A 16,526-nucleotide genomic window follows, 5' to 3' on the forward strand; every position below is an offset into this window, starting at 1 on the left:
GACTATTTTTTTCATCGCACGCATCAACCGAGTACCGAACCTCCGCTCATAAAATTAGTTTGTAAACTGAATCATCTTCTTTTCCTTTCAATGCGCGTCCCTCTCTATTTTCAAAATCTCTACACAAAATTTTCCTCTCAAGTCGCAAGCAAGAGCGACATTGCGATTTGCATTACCGATACACTCAATGTTCTCTTTGCAAATAGTGTTGCCATTTATTCAGTTCTACATTTTTACCAACTTGTCCTATTAAAGTTATCTACACATTAGCTGCCGCTCATAGCAAGTCCGTCCCATTTGCATTTTTGTTGAATTGAGAAAAACAGCATTGAAGAATTGTAAAAAAGTCCAACGGTAATTCGGCACTTGTATGTTTTTTTAATTAAAATAATCAACAGAATCTGTCACTGCTACGGCTAATGAAAGATTTTCGCTTTATAAGGATTATTTTTTTGTTTTGATTTTGTTGAAAATCATTTGCTGGGCCCTTATGGCTGTGGGACCGACTTGCTATGATTTATGCCATATGGGACCGACTTGCGATCATTTGTTCAATGGGACAAAATTACTTGAGGTTTTTTTCAATGTTCATCAGAACAAAGTAATGAAAACAAAGTTTTCTCTTGAAGCTACAGATAAAACTAAAATGTTTCCAGCGATAAACTGAAAAATGATGAAAACGCAAATGGGACGGACTTGCTATGAGCGGCAGTTAGGGTGTCCCAAAATTGCATAACTTCTGGGAATCTGGGGGCTCACCCTCCAAATGGTAGATAAGGATGTGCAGAACAAACTTTTGTATGGAGCCAACTAAAAAAAATCATGTTTAGAGGTTCCGCAAGCGCGATCTTTAAAAAAAGTCCACTTTCAAAATATTTGATTTTAAATAAATTCTGGGTCCAAAAATTTACATAAAATTTATATATTTTATATTTTTTTAATTTTGTTCGAGTTAAAAACTACACGTGAAAAATACAAAATGAACCAAATTTGTATCAAAATGTAAAACTAGCAAGCTATTTTCAAGAAAAAAAATTTTTTTGGTTCAAAAATTTTGAATTCAACTGACCAAAATGTGTACCAAGCGTAGAATATTTTTGATACCAATGCAATCATAAGATGCGGATTTTTGTGCACTTAAACTTTGCTGAACAAAACATGTGGTTTGTATCAACGTGTGAACAGCTATTCACGATTTAATGCTTAACAAAAATCACAATACAGGATATTTTTTATTTAATTTATCAAATTTGTCTTAATAAATACCTACTTTAAAATCAAAATACTTGCAAAAAAAGACTTTGATGGTTTAAAGGAGTCATCAGAAGGCCATATGCCGAATTTGAGCAGAATCGGACAACAGGAAGGGGTTGCAATGAATCTCAAGTGTGAAAGGGATTCTGAGACATAGTGTTCTAAAGAAGCATAAAAAACTGGTTTTTCATCATACATTTTTGTCTTTACCAATCGATTGCTTAATTATGAAGGATTTATTAAAATTTCAATTAAGACTAACATTTCACTTGAAGACTGCAACTCGATTGGACTTGAAACAAAAAAGTTATGGCTGTTCCAAGATTGTATTTTTGTGGCAAATTGTCGTTTAACACACAATGAGTACTTTTTACTCATTGCGTTTTACAGGACAATTTGTAACCAAAATACAATCTTTGAACAGTCATAACTTTTTTGTTTCAAGTCCAATCGAGTTGCAGTCTTCAAGTGAAATGTTAGTCTTAATTGAAATTTTAATAAATCCTTCATAATTAAGCAATCGATTGGTAAAGACAAAAATGTATGATGAAAAACCAGTTTTTTATGCTTGAGATTCAGTGCAACTCCTTCCTGTTGTCCGATTCTGCTCAAATTCGGCATATGGCCTTCTGATGACTCCTTCAAACCATCAAAGTCTTTTTTTGCAAGTATTTTGGTTTTAAAGTAGATATTTATTAAGACAAATTTGATAAATTAAATAAAAAATATCCTCAATTGTGATTTTTGTTAAGCATCAAATCGTGAATAGCTGTTCACATGTTGATACAAACCACATGTTTTGTTCAGCAAAGTTTAATTGCACAAAAATCCGCATCTTATGATGGCATTGGTATCAAAAATATTCTACGCTTGGTACACATTTTGGTCAGTTGAATTCAGAATTTTTAAACCAAAAAATTTTTTTTCTTGAAAATAGCTTGCTAGTTTTACATTTTGATACAAATTTGGTTCATTTTGTATTTTTCACGTGTAGTTTTTAACTCGAACAAAATTAAAAAAATATAAAATATATAAATTTTATGTAAATTTTTGGACCCAGAATTTATTTAAAATCAAATATTTTGAAAGTGGACTTTTTTTAAAGATCGCGCTTGCGGAACCTCTAAACATGATTTTTTTTAGTTGGCTCCATACAAAAGTTTGTTCTGCACATCCTTATCTACCATTTGGAGGGTGAGCCCCCAGATTCCCAGAAGTTATGCAATTTTGGGACACCCTACTACACATGCTTTATTCCCTACATTCGCCTCCGCCTCTATACTTTGAATACCACAAAATTATTATTTTTCATGCTTACCTTCTAAAAAAAAATTCTAAGAAAACGGTCCTAATGCAAAGATACGCAATAAACGTCTGCCGAGCTTTTTTTTTACCACCTTCAGGATTAGAAAATCGATCTTCTGAGAAATAATGCTTTTAAACAAAACCCTAACAACAATACATGATCTACAGCTTCCATCTTATTCTTGATAGCTTCAGTGTATAATTTTTTACCTTATCAAGTAAATTCTGCTCTGAAGGTTATTCTGTTATCTCCCCTCATTAAAAACTCCCCCATTCTTCAACAATCCACATATATCTAATTTTTGTTTTCCGGAAACTTTTGTCCCCTTGTGTAAAATTCCTTCTATCCAACATTCGTTGTGTAATTTTCTTTTTCTCTATTATTGTTATCTATGATTTATTTTTTTTTTGTTATCATTCTTTTTTTTTTGGATTTCTTTATCTCTTCCTTTTTCTTAGACTTTTTTTTACCTTTATTTTCTTTCTTTTTTTTACCATTCAATCATCCTTTTATTTAATTTTTCATTTCTTCTTTTCAAAGCCTTTTTTTTATCTTTTTCTTTAGAGAATGTATTTTTCAAACTTTTTATTATATATTCTCCGTTGTTTCCACCATTTTCATTTGCCAAACTGATTTTTTTCTTCAACTCTAATTTTTCATCCTACCTTTTGGTTAGTCTCTTTTTTATTGTACATTCTTTTCCATTCTCCTATGAGATTATCTGGTTCGTCTAATGTTTCCATTTGTTCATTCTCTATTTATCCGTGATCAGTTTATATTAGGCCTTTATTAACGATGTATGTACATACTTTCCATATACCACTTACAACCTTCTACTATCAACTTCATTTTGTTTATGCTCCGTTTAGCATTGTACATTTTTCTTGCTTGATTTTCTACTCCCTTTATCGTTTATTCATTTTTTTTTTACTTTGAATTCTATAGTGATTGTTTTTCACTTTTCCTTCTATTTTTCTTTCTTTTTTTTAAATAAATTTTACCCCTTTCCATTTTTTTCAATTAACTATATTTTTCAAACTCTTTTTTCAAAACTTCTATTTTCATTTTCCATTTTACAGTATCTTCGCTTTATTCTCATTCTTCTTTTATTATTTTTTTTCCTCTAATGGTACTCCTGATTTACAAATTACCCGTTATATACAAATATATATATGTATATTTCTTTTTACTCTAATTTCCATTACTCAATGACTCTCTTCTTGAAAAAAAAATCTTGGTCTCTATTGTCCATTCTCCCTTTTCCCGTTGCCCTTTTTCTGTTTTTTTAACTACCGCTGTTTTCCATTTATAATTATATTATTAATATTAATACTCTCATATTTCAAGCTTCGTTTTCTGAGCAATTTTCATGCATGATTTTAAAGTCCCTGTATCGTTTATTCAATTTTTTAAACTTAATTTCGTATTCTCTAATTTACAATGCTCATTCTACTGTTATATCTCTTCTTTCTTTGTTTTTTTTAATAGTTTTTATCATTTTTTCTAAAGTGTCCATATCCTCTTTTCAAAACTCCCTTTTACGTTCTCCATTTCACACAATCTATGTTTTTAAGTTTCTACTTTTTTTTTAATCTTGAATCTTGTGACCGTCCTTTATTCCAATTTCCTGTTCCTATTTTTTTGTTATTTTTTTTTTACTCTAATTTCCATTCTTCAATTCAATTCTCCCTCTTGCAATAAATCCTTGTCTCCATTGTACCTTCTCCCTATATCCGTGGTACTTTTTATTTGTTTCTCCATCTATCACTGTTTTCATTTTCCACTCTCCATCAATCTGTTTTTTTTTGCCCCGGCTGCTATTTTACATTTTTTATGCTTGATATTCAGCTCCCTGTATCTGTCATTCCTATTTTTATACTTTATTTTGCATTCTCCAATTTCAAATGCTTATTTTATCTCCCTTTTCTTAAATTTCTTTTTTTCCATTTCCATTTTTATTTTTTCTTTATTTCCATACTTTCTTTTCAAACTCCCTTCTACGTACTCCCTTTTACAGAATCATCTTTTCTCTTTCTAGTTTTATAATAATTATTATTTTTTAATGTTCGCTCTTGAGAAACTCCTTTTTTTTTATTCTCTGATCCTCCATTTTTTTCTTTTTTTCTGGTACTCTAATTCGTCATTGAAATTCTTCATTTAAAAAAACTCTCCATTGTTCTTTTTTTTTTTTTTATTTGCTCTCTTATTATATTCTTTGACTCCGAATTTCCTGTTCCTCGATTTTATTTTATTTTTAAATCTAATCTCCATTTTTCAATGAAATTCTCTTTCTTGAAATAAACTCTCGTCTCCATTATACATTCTCCCTTCATCCGTTTATCTTTTTTTTATCTGTTTCTCCTTCTACCACTTTTTTCCATTTTCCACTCTCAATCAATCATCTTTATTCAGTATTCCCGTTTTTACATGCTCCGGCATCTGTTGACCATTTTTTAATGCTTGATTTTCAACTTACCTTATCGTTTATTCGTTTTTTATACTTTATTTTGCATTCTTTAAGTTACCATGCTAATTCGTTTTCCTCACGTCCTTCGTTTTTTTTTCTTCTCCGTTTTTTTTTAAATATATTTTCCATAATTATTCTCTTTTTAAGACTCCCTTCTTTGTACTCAGTTTTCATGTATTTTTGTTTTTCTGCTCTTACCTTTACTATTCTTTTTTTTTCATTCTTGTTATACTCCTTTGTTCTCAATATCCTGCTTCTCCCTTTTGTTTGTATTATTTTTCTTTTTTTTCTCTTATCTTCATTCCTCAATTAAACTTCTTTTTTTTTGAAAAAAAAAACCGTTCCTTTCTCCATTATCTTTTATCCTTCGCCCTTTTTTTCATGTTCCAGCTTCTATTGTAAATTTTTTTTGCTTGATTTCCCTGCATCTTATATATATATATTTTTTTATACTTTATTTTGCATTCTCGCTTCCATGATCTTTTCATTTCTCTTTTCTAACTTCTTTTTTACATTTTTATCATTTTTCCTTTATTTTCCATACCTCTTCTCAAAACTCCTTTCTTAGTTCTTCATTCTTTGTTTGTCTCTGTCAACTCTCATTAAACTTTTTTACTTTTGTGATACTCCTTTATGCTAAATTCCCTGTTCCTCCAATTTTTTTAAACTCCATTCTTCAATTAAATTTTTATACTTGAAAAAAAAAAATCTCCGTCTCCATTTCCATTCTTTCTTTGACCCGGGTCTTTTAGTTGCTCCATCCACCACCATTTTCACATTTTACTCTCAATCATCCTTTATTGTGATCTCCATGTTTCATGTTCCGTTTTCTATAATACATTTTTCAAGCTTGATTTTCAACTCCTTACATTGCATTCTCCAACTTACAATGCTTATAAGTTTTCCCTTTTCCCGTCCTTTTTATATATTTTTCCTAATCTTTTTTCAAAACTTCCTTCTCTGTTCTACATTTTCATGTATTTTTGTTTTTCTGTTTTTACTTTTATTATTCTTTTTTTTTAATCTCTATTTTTGTGATACTCGTTTATATTTGCTATTTCTCGCTTTTGATCATTATTTTTGTACTGTTATTCCCATTTCCTATTAATTCCTAGTACTGGCCCTCTCAGGGGTTTGTACTTCTTCTCTTATCGTACTGGTATCCTTTAATTTAAATTAAGTGCTGCCTCACTCAGGGGATTGTACCAGTTTAAGGTTTTTTTTTACTGTCTCTCTCAGAGGTTTTTAATTCCATTATCACTTATTTTAATACTACTCAGTCTTCTCAGTACTTTGTATCTTCATCACCACTAATTATGATACTGCTCTTCTTTCATTATTTATTTTGAAACTGCTCCCCTCAGGAGTTTGTATCTTCCTTAACACGTACTAATACTGCCCTCTCAGGGGTTTGTATCCTTCTTCTCGTGCTGTCCTTCTCAGGGGTTTGCACAATCTACTCCTAATCTCGATTATTGTACTGTCTCTCTCAAGAATTTATACCATCCTTCCCAAATAAATTCGGATACTGCTCCTCTCGGGAGTTTGTATCGCACCCCGTTTGTAACCACTGCTGGTGATACACGCACGTTCCTAATAATATGCAAAAAAAAAATCACACATTGCAGTCACATCAAGAAACTCACGTCAATTGCGTTTCCTCTTTCAATATCATTTTTCCTTAATTTTCCATACTTTCTTTTCAACTCATTTCTACGTTCTCGATTTCACAGAATCTATGTTTCCGTGTTTCTAGTTTTATTATAATTTTTTTTTTTTAATCTGTACTCTTGAGAAACTTCCCATTTCAAATTTCCTGGTCCTCCCTTTTGTTCATTTTTTCTGGTACTCTTATTCTTCATAAAAATTCTCCTTTTAAAAAAATAAATCCACCATTGTCAATTTGTTTTCTAATGAAATTCTTTTATTTCGAATTTCCTGTTGCTCTCTATTGTTTGATGTTTTAATCTTATCTCCATTTTTCAATTAAATTCTCCTTTTTGGAACTCTTGTACCCATTAATCATCTCCAATCAATATTTCCGTTTTTCATGCTCCGGCTTTTATTTTTAATGCTACAGTTGCAACTTCCTTTATCGTTTATTAATTTTTGAAACTTTATTTCGCATTCTCCAACCTACAATATCAATTCGTTTTCCCTTTTCTCGTCTTTTTTTATATAAATTCAAGACTCCCTTCTTAGTTCTCCATTTTCATGTATTTTTGTTTTTCTGTTTTAACTTTTATTATTCCGTTTTTTATCTTCATTCTTGTTATACTCCTATATTGCAAATTTCAAGTTCCTTCCTTCTGTTCATTTTCTTTTTCTTTTTCTTATTTCGATTCCTCAATTGAAGTTCCTTTCAAAAAGCTCCATTTTCCTCCTCCATTCTCTTTTATTCATGGCCCTTTTTCATGCTCCGGCTATTCTATTCTACATTTTTCATGCTTGATTTTCAACTTCCTGCATCTTATGTTCATATTTATTAATACCTTATGTAGCATTTTCCAAATGCTTAATCTCGCTTTTCTGATAATTTCTTTCACCTTTTTCATTTTCATCATTTTTCCTTTATTTTTCATATCACATTTCAAAACTTCTTAGTTCTTCATTCTTTGTTTGTCTCTGTCCACTTTCATTATTTTTTTTTTCTGTGATACTCCTGTATTCCAAATTTCCTGTTCCTCCCTTTATCTAATCTCCATTTTTAAAATAAATTTTCCTCCTTGAAACAAAAACTCCGTCTCTATTGTTCATTCTCCCTTTGACCGTGGCCTTTTCTTTTTGCTTAATCTACCACTGTTTTTAATTTTCCACCCTCAATCATTTTCTATAAGTTTTTCCGTTTTTTTATGCTTGATTTTCGACTCCCTGTAAAGTTTATTTATTTTGCATACTTTATTTTGCATTCACCAAATTACAATGCTAAATCGTTTTCCATTTTCTTTTTCATATATTTTTTATAATATCTTTCCGAGACTTTCTTCTTTGTACTCCATTTTCATGTATTTTTGTTTTTCAGTTTTTTTTATTTCTGTTATTCTTTTTTTTAATCTTAGTTTTTTTGTGATACTCCTTTATATTTCCTATTCCTCCCTTTTGTTCATTATTTTTTGTACTGTTATTCCCATTTTTATTCAATTCTGTAGCACTGCCCCTCTCAGGGGTTTGTACCTATCCTCTTATCGTACTGGTGTCCTTTAATTTAAATCAAGTGCTGCTCCACTCAGGAGTTTGCATAACTTTCGTCATAATGGTACTGCCCCACTCAGGGGTTTGTACCAACCATCATTAGATTTGTTTTTTTTATACTGCCTCTCTCAGAGGTTTGTATCTTCCATTATCATGCATTTTAATACTGCTCCTCTCAGGAGTTTGTATCTTCCATCATTATTTACTTCGACACTGCTCCCCTCAGGAGTTTGTATCTTCCTTAAACATGAGTTCTAATACTGCCCCTCTCAGGGGTTTGTATCCTTCTTCTCGTGCTGCCCCTCTCAGGGGTTTGCACAATCCACTTCATATCTTAATTATAGTACTGTCCCTCTCAGGGATTTGTACCATCTTTCCAAATAAATTCGGATACTGCTCCTCTCGGGAGTTTGTATCACACAACTGTTTTACTTACCACTCACCATTGATACACGCACGAACCTAACATGCAAAAAAAAATTCACCATGATTTCAAACATTGTAGCCACTTCACACCCGCATCAAGAAACTCACGTCAATTGCCTTTTTTCTCCTCATTCTTTCATTTATCTTTTCAATCCAGTTTTCACAACTTCCGCCATTTTGTCCAACACAACATCCAGCAATATTCCAGAACAGTGAATCAAATTGTCCCTGATATTGTCTTGAAAAAAGCGACAAAGTCGGCGTGTAGTTTTGTCTTTATTCTCTCTCTGTGCGACGACCTTTTGTCACTCCCGTATGTGTATCATGACAAAATAAAATAGGCAATCAAGAATTGTCGCGTCGTTGAGAAGATAATGACAAATTCTAATGTGAAATTGTCCTGAAATTTAAAACTTGGGACAATCCGCTTCGATTATCTGATTTCGTAATAAAGTAATTATGTGATCAGATCATAACCTATCTCTTGGGCCTTGGCCTTTCTTTAACTTTAAAGAAAAATATATTAAAAGTGGTTCAGGGCAGGGAAACAGGGTCGTGGCCATGGCCAATCTGGCCGGTTCCGGAACGAAATATTCAAAAATTATCGGATTGAGACTTGCGACATATTTATAAAAAGCTCTTGGCCTCTTGATGAAGGGAATCGATAGGAGAAGCGATTCGGGGACACTGGGTCGTGACCGTGGCCAATATGGCCGGTTTCGGAACGAAACTTGTCGAATTTATCGAATTGAGACTTGCGGCATATTAATAGAAAGCTCTTGCCCCCTTCATGAAGGGAATCGATAGGAGAAGCGATTTGGGGACACTGGGCCGTGGCCAGGGCCAATCTGACTAACTCCGGAACGAAATATATCAAAACTAACAGTTTGAGACTTGCGACATATTAATAGAAAGCTCTTGGCCTCTTCATCAAAGAAATCAATAGGTGAAGCGATTCGAAAACACTGGGTCATTGCCGTGACCAATTTGGCCGGTTTCGGAACGAAATATGTCAAAGTTATCGGATTGAGACTTGCGACATATTGATAGAAAGCTCTCAACCCCTCTATGAAGGGAATCGATAGGAGAAGTGATTCGGGGACAATCGGCCGTGATCATGGCCACGGCCCAGTCTTCCCGAATCGCTTCTCCTATCGATTTCCTTTATGAAGAGACCATAAGCTTGCTATCGATATGTCGCAAGTGTCAACCCGATAACTTTGAAATATTTTGCTCTGGAACCGGCCAGAATGGTCATAACCACAACCCAGTGTCCCCGAATCGCTTCTCCTATCGATGCCCTTCATGAAGAGGCCGTAAGCTTTCTATCAATATGTCGCAATTGTCAATCCGATAATTTTGACAGATTTCGTTCCGGAACCGGCCAGATTGGCCACGGCAATGACCCAGTGTCCTCGAATCGCTTCTCCTATTGATTTCTTTCATGAAGAGGCCAAGAGCTTTCTATTAATATATCGCAAGTCTCAATCTGTTAGTTTTGATATATTTCGTTCCGGAGTTAGTCAGATTGGCCCTGGCCACGGTCCAGTGTCCCCGAGTTGTTTCTCCTATCGATTTCTTTCATCAAGAGGCCAAGAGCTTTCTATAAATATGTCGCAAGTCTCAATCCGATAATTTTTGAATATTTCGTTCCGGAACCAGCCAGATTGGCCATGGCCACGACCCAGTGTCCCCGAATCGCTTCTCCTATCGATTCCTTTCATAAGAAGTCAAGAGCTTTCTTCCAATATCTTGCAAGTTATGATCGGATACCTTTTAGTTGGTATTTTTGGAACCGCTTATCCTTATATTTTTCAACAGCAACAAACGAATGTTCTGAAAAATTATTATCAGGATCCATCAGCAAAGAAATTTGTCTTTATCGTTCCGAGTGTGCGACAACGACAGAGATTTATTTGTTTTTGTCATGAAAAGTTCAAGTTGGGACAATGTCATTATCATTCGTTAGTAGGCGATTTTTGATTCACTGTTCCAGAATATCGCACGCTATCACCAAAACCTATTTCGCCGATTATAAAACCCTAACATTAGTTCTCATACATTAATCGTTAATTACCGTACTAAAAAAAAAACTCATTTTTAATCGAACCGACCACGCCATTGTCGAAACCGACCGACTATTTTTTTCATCGCACGCATCAACCGAGTACCGAACCTCCGCTCATAAAATTAGTTTGTAAACTGAATCATCTTCTTTTCCTTTCAATGCGCGTCCCTCTCTATTTTCAAAATCTCTACACAAAATTTTCCTCTCAAGTCGCAAGCAAGAGCGACATTGCGATTTGCATTACCGATACACTCAATGTTCTCTTTGCAAATAGTGTTGCCATTTATTCAGTTCTACATTTTTACCAACTTGTCCTATTAAAGTTATCTACACATGCTTTATTCCCTACAGGCATGACCAGAAGAAAAACGGCATTTGTATCCATCGAAATTTGCGACCTGCAGAAGCAATCAAAAGTCAATTAATTGTGACTAGACAGGAAAGGCTTTAACGGTAAGTTTATTTAAATTAATGAAAGTATCAAACAATAAAAATTCAAACTCTTTCCAGATTTCTTCATCCTGTTGCGTTAAGCGAAACGCACTGCCATCCATATAGATGGACATTTTATAAGAAGAGATGATGTAAAGTAATATAAATTAAGAATAATAGTTATTTCGAGAATAAATAAAGAATAGAATAAATTTCATTAGATTTTTCACCTTGCATGCAATATTTCTTACCACAAGTAACTGCTCACATCTCCACCGAGGGCAAGCGTTTCAAATAATGTGTAAATTTGACCTGACAATATGACGTATAGCCTATGTACCCTATAAAGGGTACAAGGCCTGTACATGAAAAAGGAGTTAACCCAGTCTTATCCGATAACGCATCAAAACTACACTATAAGGGGTTGCGCCAGATGAGTGTGCACACCCACACACCTTCAAAAAGAGGGGTGATCAGGTTTTTTAAATGCAAAATTGAAAGAAATACGTCAAGTTGATATTGACCAAATTTTGACCGTATCACCCTTTACCATGGATCGATGGTCTACGATGGACATTGCTGAGATTCACGTTTTTGGCCACATCCTGAACTGAGGCAGTTTTCTTACTGGCGTTAGCACCACGCATGACTTCTCGGTCCAAAGTTTTGTCCACCGGACTCGGTTTCCACCTAGATTTTTTTGTCCACGAAGTTGCTTTCCACTCCATAATTCCGAATCGCATTTCAGACCGCTTCAGAATTGCTTCTTCCATTTTCGCCAACTGCCTCAACGGAATGTTGGGGAAAGTGCACAAGTTGTGCATGATATTATTGCGCATTTCTAGCGAAATGCTTTTCATTTTCATGAAAGCAGAAATCAGCTGTTTAAACGTCATCCGGAATGAGCAGGGTTGAATAAAAATCGTGCTAAGACACAATGGGACACCCTAAAGCTGGAAATCTTTGCCACTTTTTTCTTTGAAATAATAAATTTTATTTAATTCGTAACGTTAATCTCCCACGGTATATTTTCTTGACCCCTTATCAACTTTTTCTTGTCTAGTTGATTTCGAACCGTATATATCATCCGTGTACACCAAAAACCCAATTTTGCCCAGTCTACTTTCCAAGGGGTTCAGCAGAATCTTGTAGACATAAAGTCTGTTTCACATACAATCTGGTCGCATCTTTTCATTTACTGCATACTCTATTGACAGTGTTTTGATCCGGATGGTTTGTTTACTTAGTGGTGAAAACTTCATCAAGATTGAAGCAGTCAGTCAAAAGATATCGACGATGGAACGCGAAAGGCGAGAGAAAATTCTGCACACTCACGTAGAGCAACCGACGTGGTCAGGGGTAAAGATCGCGAAATTTCTGAAATATCCAAAATCGACTGTAAATTCGGTGCTGCAACGTTACCGGGAGACCCTTACGGTTGATCGAGCAAAACAAACCAGGCGTAAAAGTGGAACATATGACCGGAAGCTGCGAGCAAAGGTAATTCGATCAGTTCACAATAATCCTGGAATCTCCTTGCGTGATTTGGCGAAAAAGTTCAAGACGAACCACAGTACAGCTCGATGAATTTGTTTGCGAGTAGGCTTGTGGTCGTATCATGCAAGCAAACACCCCAACAGGACGCTGAAAAAAAAAACCTGGTTGGCAAAACTAGGGCAAGGAAGTTGTACGAGAAAATGTTGACCAAGTACAACGGATGCATTTTCATGGACGACGAAACTTACGTCAAAATGGATTTTAGACAAATTTTACCTTGCGAAGCGTAAAGGGAATGTTGCGGGTAGATTCAAGTTCGTTTTCGCAGATAAATTTGCTCGTAAGTTGATGATTTGGCAAGGGATCTGTAGTTGTGGGAAGAAGACTAAGATTTTCATCACTGGGGACACAGTGAATGGAAATGTTTACAAAGAAGAATGTCTCCAGAAGAGGGTTTTGCCATTCATTCGGTCCCACAAAGGTCCGGTGAAGTTCTGGCCGGACCTGGCAAGCTGCCACTACAGCCGGGATGTCGTTAAGTGGTATAAGGAGAACAAGATCGATTTTGTTGAAAAAAGTATCAATCCACCAAACTGTCCGGATTTTCGTCCCATCGAGAAATATTGGGCAATAGTTAAGGGCAAACTGAAGAAATGTGGGAAATTCATCCGAAAAGCTGACGAATGATTTTTATATATATTTTTCCTTAAAGTGCAATAAAAACCCTACAAAATGACATTTTACTTTTGTTGTAGGTTATTTCTTTGCGGAGAAATGATCTATTTTATCCGACCAGATTCTATGTGAAACAGACTTTATACGCACATTTGCCTGCCGGATACTCAAGGCAATCTTTGACAGAGATTTTGTCGTTGAAGCAGCACAATCTGATGGAGGAGTTATCGGTCAATTATCGGTCCGAAGGGTCCTAGCTGCTTACATAAATCATGGATATTTAGTCAAAAACCGCGAATCAACTCACCCACACTGCCGCTCGGTGAACACAATGTAGTTGGGATGATCTATCGGGTTGCGCTCCACGAACTTGATGCAGGTGAAGTTCTCCCAGTGCCGCATCGCCTGCTTGAATAGTGCCTTGTGCAGGCCACTAAAGTTGCCATCGATCTCGTACGGAATCACCCCGAAGTCCCAGATCCGTTCCTTCTTGGCCGTGGCAGCTCGCGCTACCCGGTGATGGTCCTCCGGTGGGCGCCTGAATGCCGGATGCGAAATGGAAGAGAAAGAAATACATTGTCGTGTATCTTAAGATTTGTGACGAAGAAAAATTCGAGCATTCCTGTTCTGTTTGTTCTAAATTACCTGTATTTCGGTAAAAAAAATACCAATTGTTATTGAAAATAGCTGGTATTTTGGTAAAAAACTACCGAGTGGTCTAATTAAAATTTATAGATCGCATGTTATGAATTTACGGCTTCTTATTTTTACTGATGAATAAGTGTCGTCAGCAAACATTAGTTTCATCATGTAACGTAATTTAATTGGACACCAAATCTGCAACCTATCTCATCTCGATTGTACGACACAATCGTTACGAAATTGAATTTATTGCTTCTTGCGGCAACATTGAACATGAGTCTGCAATAGTTGAAAACATTTATCAGCAAAAAGCAATACCTAGTGCGGAACACCTCCGCCGGAAGGGGAAACTAGCTCAACCAAGTGTAACCAATATATTTTGGATTTCGCTTATTTTTGAAGGGCTTTAATGGGTGCCCCCACTTTCGATAGCACCCAGATTGCCTCTCGGAATTTAAAATTAAACATTGCCATTATCGGTGGTAGGTGGATGAGAGCTCGGTGGTGGTTCGATTTAAATAAATCCTCGTTTCCGGCTAATTTACTGCTGAAACTCGGCTTCGAATAAATAATTGATTGGGGTAATTTATTTGGGACACTGGACAATCGTACTTGAACGAGGCTAAAATGGATTGTGATTTAAGCGTTGAAAAGCCTCAACAAATATGAGGCGTTAAAAATTTCCGACTGGTTTCATTGAGACAACGGAAAATTGATTTACGAATTTATGTCGCACAAAGGCCGTGGGAATGTAGAAGGAGGAGTGATTGCGACTTAACCCGAAATTATTTTAAACACAAATTTTATTTTAAATTCGAATTATGAAGAATGATTAAGTTCAAATGCGTTCAATATATGACTGTTGCTAGTTTCAAATTCTTCTGCGAATTTTTATGAAAAATTTCATACATAAAGTTCATTATGAGTTGCTGTGTTGAAAATGCCCAAACTGAATTCAAAATGTGATTTGAACAAGTGGAAATGACAGTTTCACCCAATTTAAGGTTAATTTTGGCAAAACTATTGCATCTGGTGACTCTAAATTTCTGGTACACGGAAAAAATGTGTGACTATTCCAAAGACGTTGTCATGATAATTTTACCATTTCTGCGTTATAGTATTTTCAACCACGCAAAGTATAATATCAATTTTTAAAAGTGCGCATGAGACATTATTGAAATTACTATGTACCTGGTAATTTTCGATAACTCTCAATGTGTGTGGTCATGATAATTTCATCATAGTTTCTGTTAAAACTAGTGTCCGCATAGTAATTTGGACATTGTGGCATCAATTCGTATCAACAAAATACTACGCACATGATACTTTTGAGAACAAAACATATTTGACTCAAAAAACATCAGTGCGTATGATAATTTTACTATGGTAAACATTCTTGTTGTTTATATTAATTAGGGATCATTTATCATCAAACCCGCAAATAAACAAACAAATTTTTAGCTGCTTTCAAGTTTCATAACTTTGAAAATTATTCCAGAGCATCGGGAGAACACACTAACATTGCCCGACATGTGTCGGAAGTGTAAATTTTAATGATATAAATAATGTTATCATGCATGCATGCAAATAAACAAACAAACAAACAAACATACATAGTATTTTTACTATTTAAATCAAAAAATCTTTATCATAACACATACTAGTTTAATCATGAAACATATCAATTTTACTAGGCATGAAGTAAAACAATGCATAATTTCATTGACAATTTTACTAAAACGCAATCGAATTTACTATGCGCAGCCAAATTGAGCACAGCCCCTCATGTTTTTAAATCAATTATTTTCAACCAGATGATGTATTACAAGGTCTTTTTCAAGTAGGGGTCTCTCTGATTTCCTAAATGTCACCAATAACTGAAAAGACATCATATAATTTGTCGCTTCTAGGGCGTTTATCACCAAAGAGATTTTCTCGTAAAATCTGGTACAATACATGTCGAAACAGGTGCCAAGTAGTTTGAATTTGCTTATTTGTTATTGAATTAGGTGAAGGTCATTTAAAAAAAAATCTTTAAAATGATGATCTTTAACCTAAACTTCTTTCTACCACACGTATCTACATGGTCGGGCAATTCAGGACGATTTTTGAAAAATTTGTAAAGACATAAGGAAAATCTGAAAATAATCTAGGCATTACTGAATCAAAGCAATCGAAAAATTGCGAAAAAAGGATTCAGTAGAATTATTCATCCAAGTAGGCTCGCAACACATAATAGATCTAGGCATCATACAAGAGAAAATAGAAAAAAAAACTAGAAATATAAAGTTTTCGTTGAATTACAGCAGCAGTGTTGAAATTGTATCTGAAGATTAAACCAAAATTTATGTTCATTTTTAAAAAATTTTTAAAATCGAACACAAAATCTTAAAATTTTTAAAGAGAGATTTAAGTTTTTTATTTGAGATAGTAAATAGTCTGAATAAAACCAGTCAAAATCCGGGAAATTTCAAACAAAATTGCGTCCTGACCAGATTTGACTTATAATGAATTCTTCATTGGATTTATGGGCAAGCATGGATATATCAAGAAAATCTTGAATGAAT

The 16,526-nt window shown here is 34.5% G+C and overlaps 1 protein-coding gene across 6 annotated transcripts in view; it reads right to left on the reverse strand.

The window, feature by feature from the left end:
• The window catches only part of LOC129740444 (tolloid-like protein 1), a 168,625-nt gene that overhangs the window by 39,712 nt on the left and 112,387 nt on the right, over positions 1 to 16,526 (reverse strand). For 5 of the 6 annotated variants that reach the window (XM_055732118.1, XM_055732121.1, XM_055732120.1 and 2 more), the window contains exon 5: positions 13,625 to 13,873. In XM_055732118.1, coding sequence (XP_055588093.1) covers positions 13,625 to 13,873 — 249 coding nt within the window. The remainder of the gene's footprint in view (positions 1 to 13,624; positions 13,874 to 16,526) is intronic. The other variant, XM_055732122.1, reaches the window with a different exon arrangement.

Source organism: Uranotaenia lowii, chromosome 1 (assembly GCF_029784155.1).
Source record: "Uranotaenia lowii strain MFRU-FL chromosome 1, ASM2978415v1, whole genome shotgun sequence".
Taxonomy (NCBI): Eukaryota; Metazoa; Arthropoda; class Insecta; order Diptera; family Culicidae; genus Uranotaenia; species Uranotaenia lowii.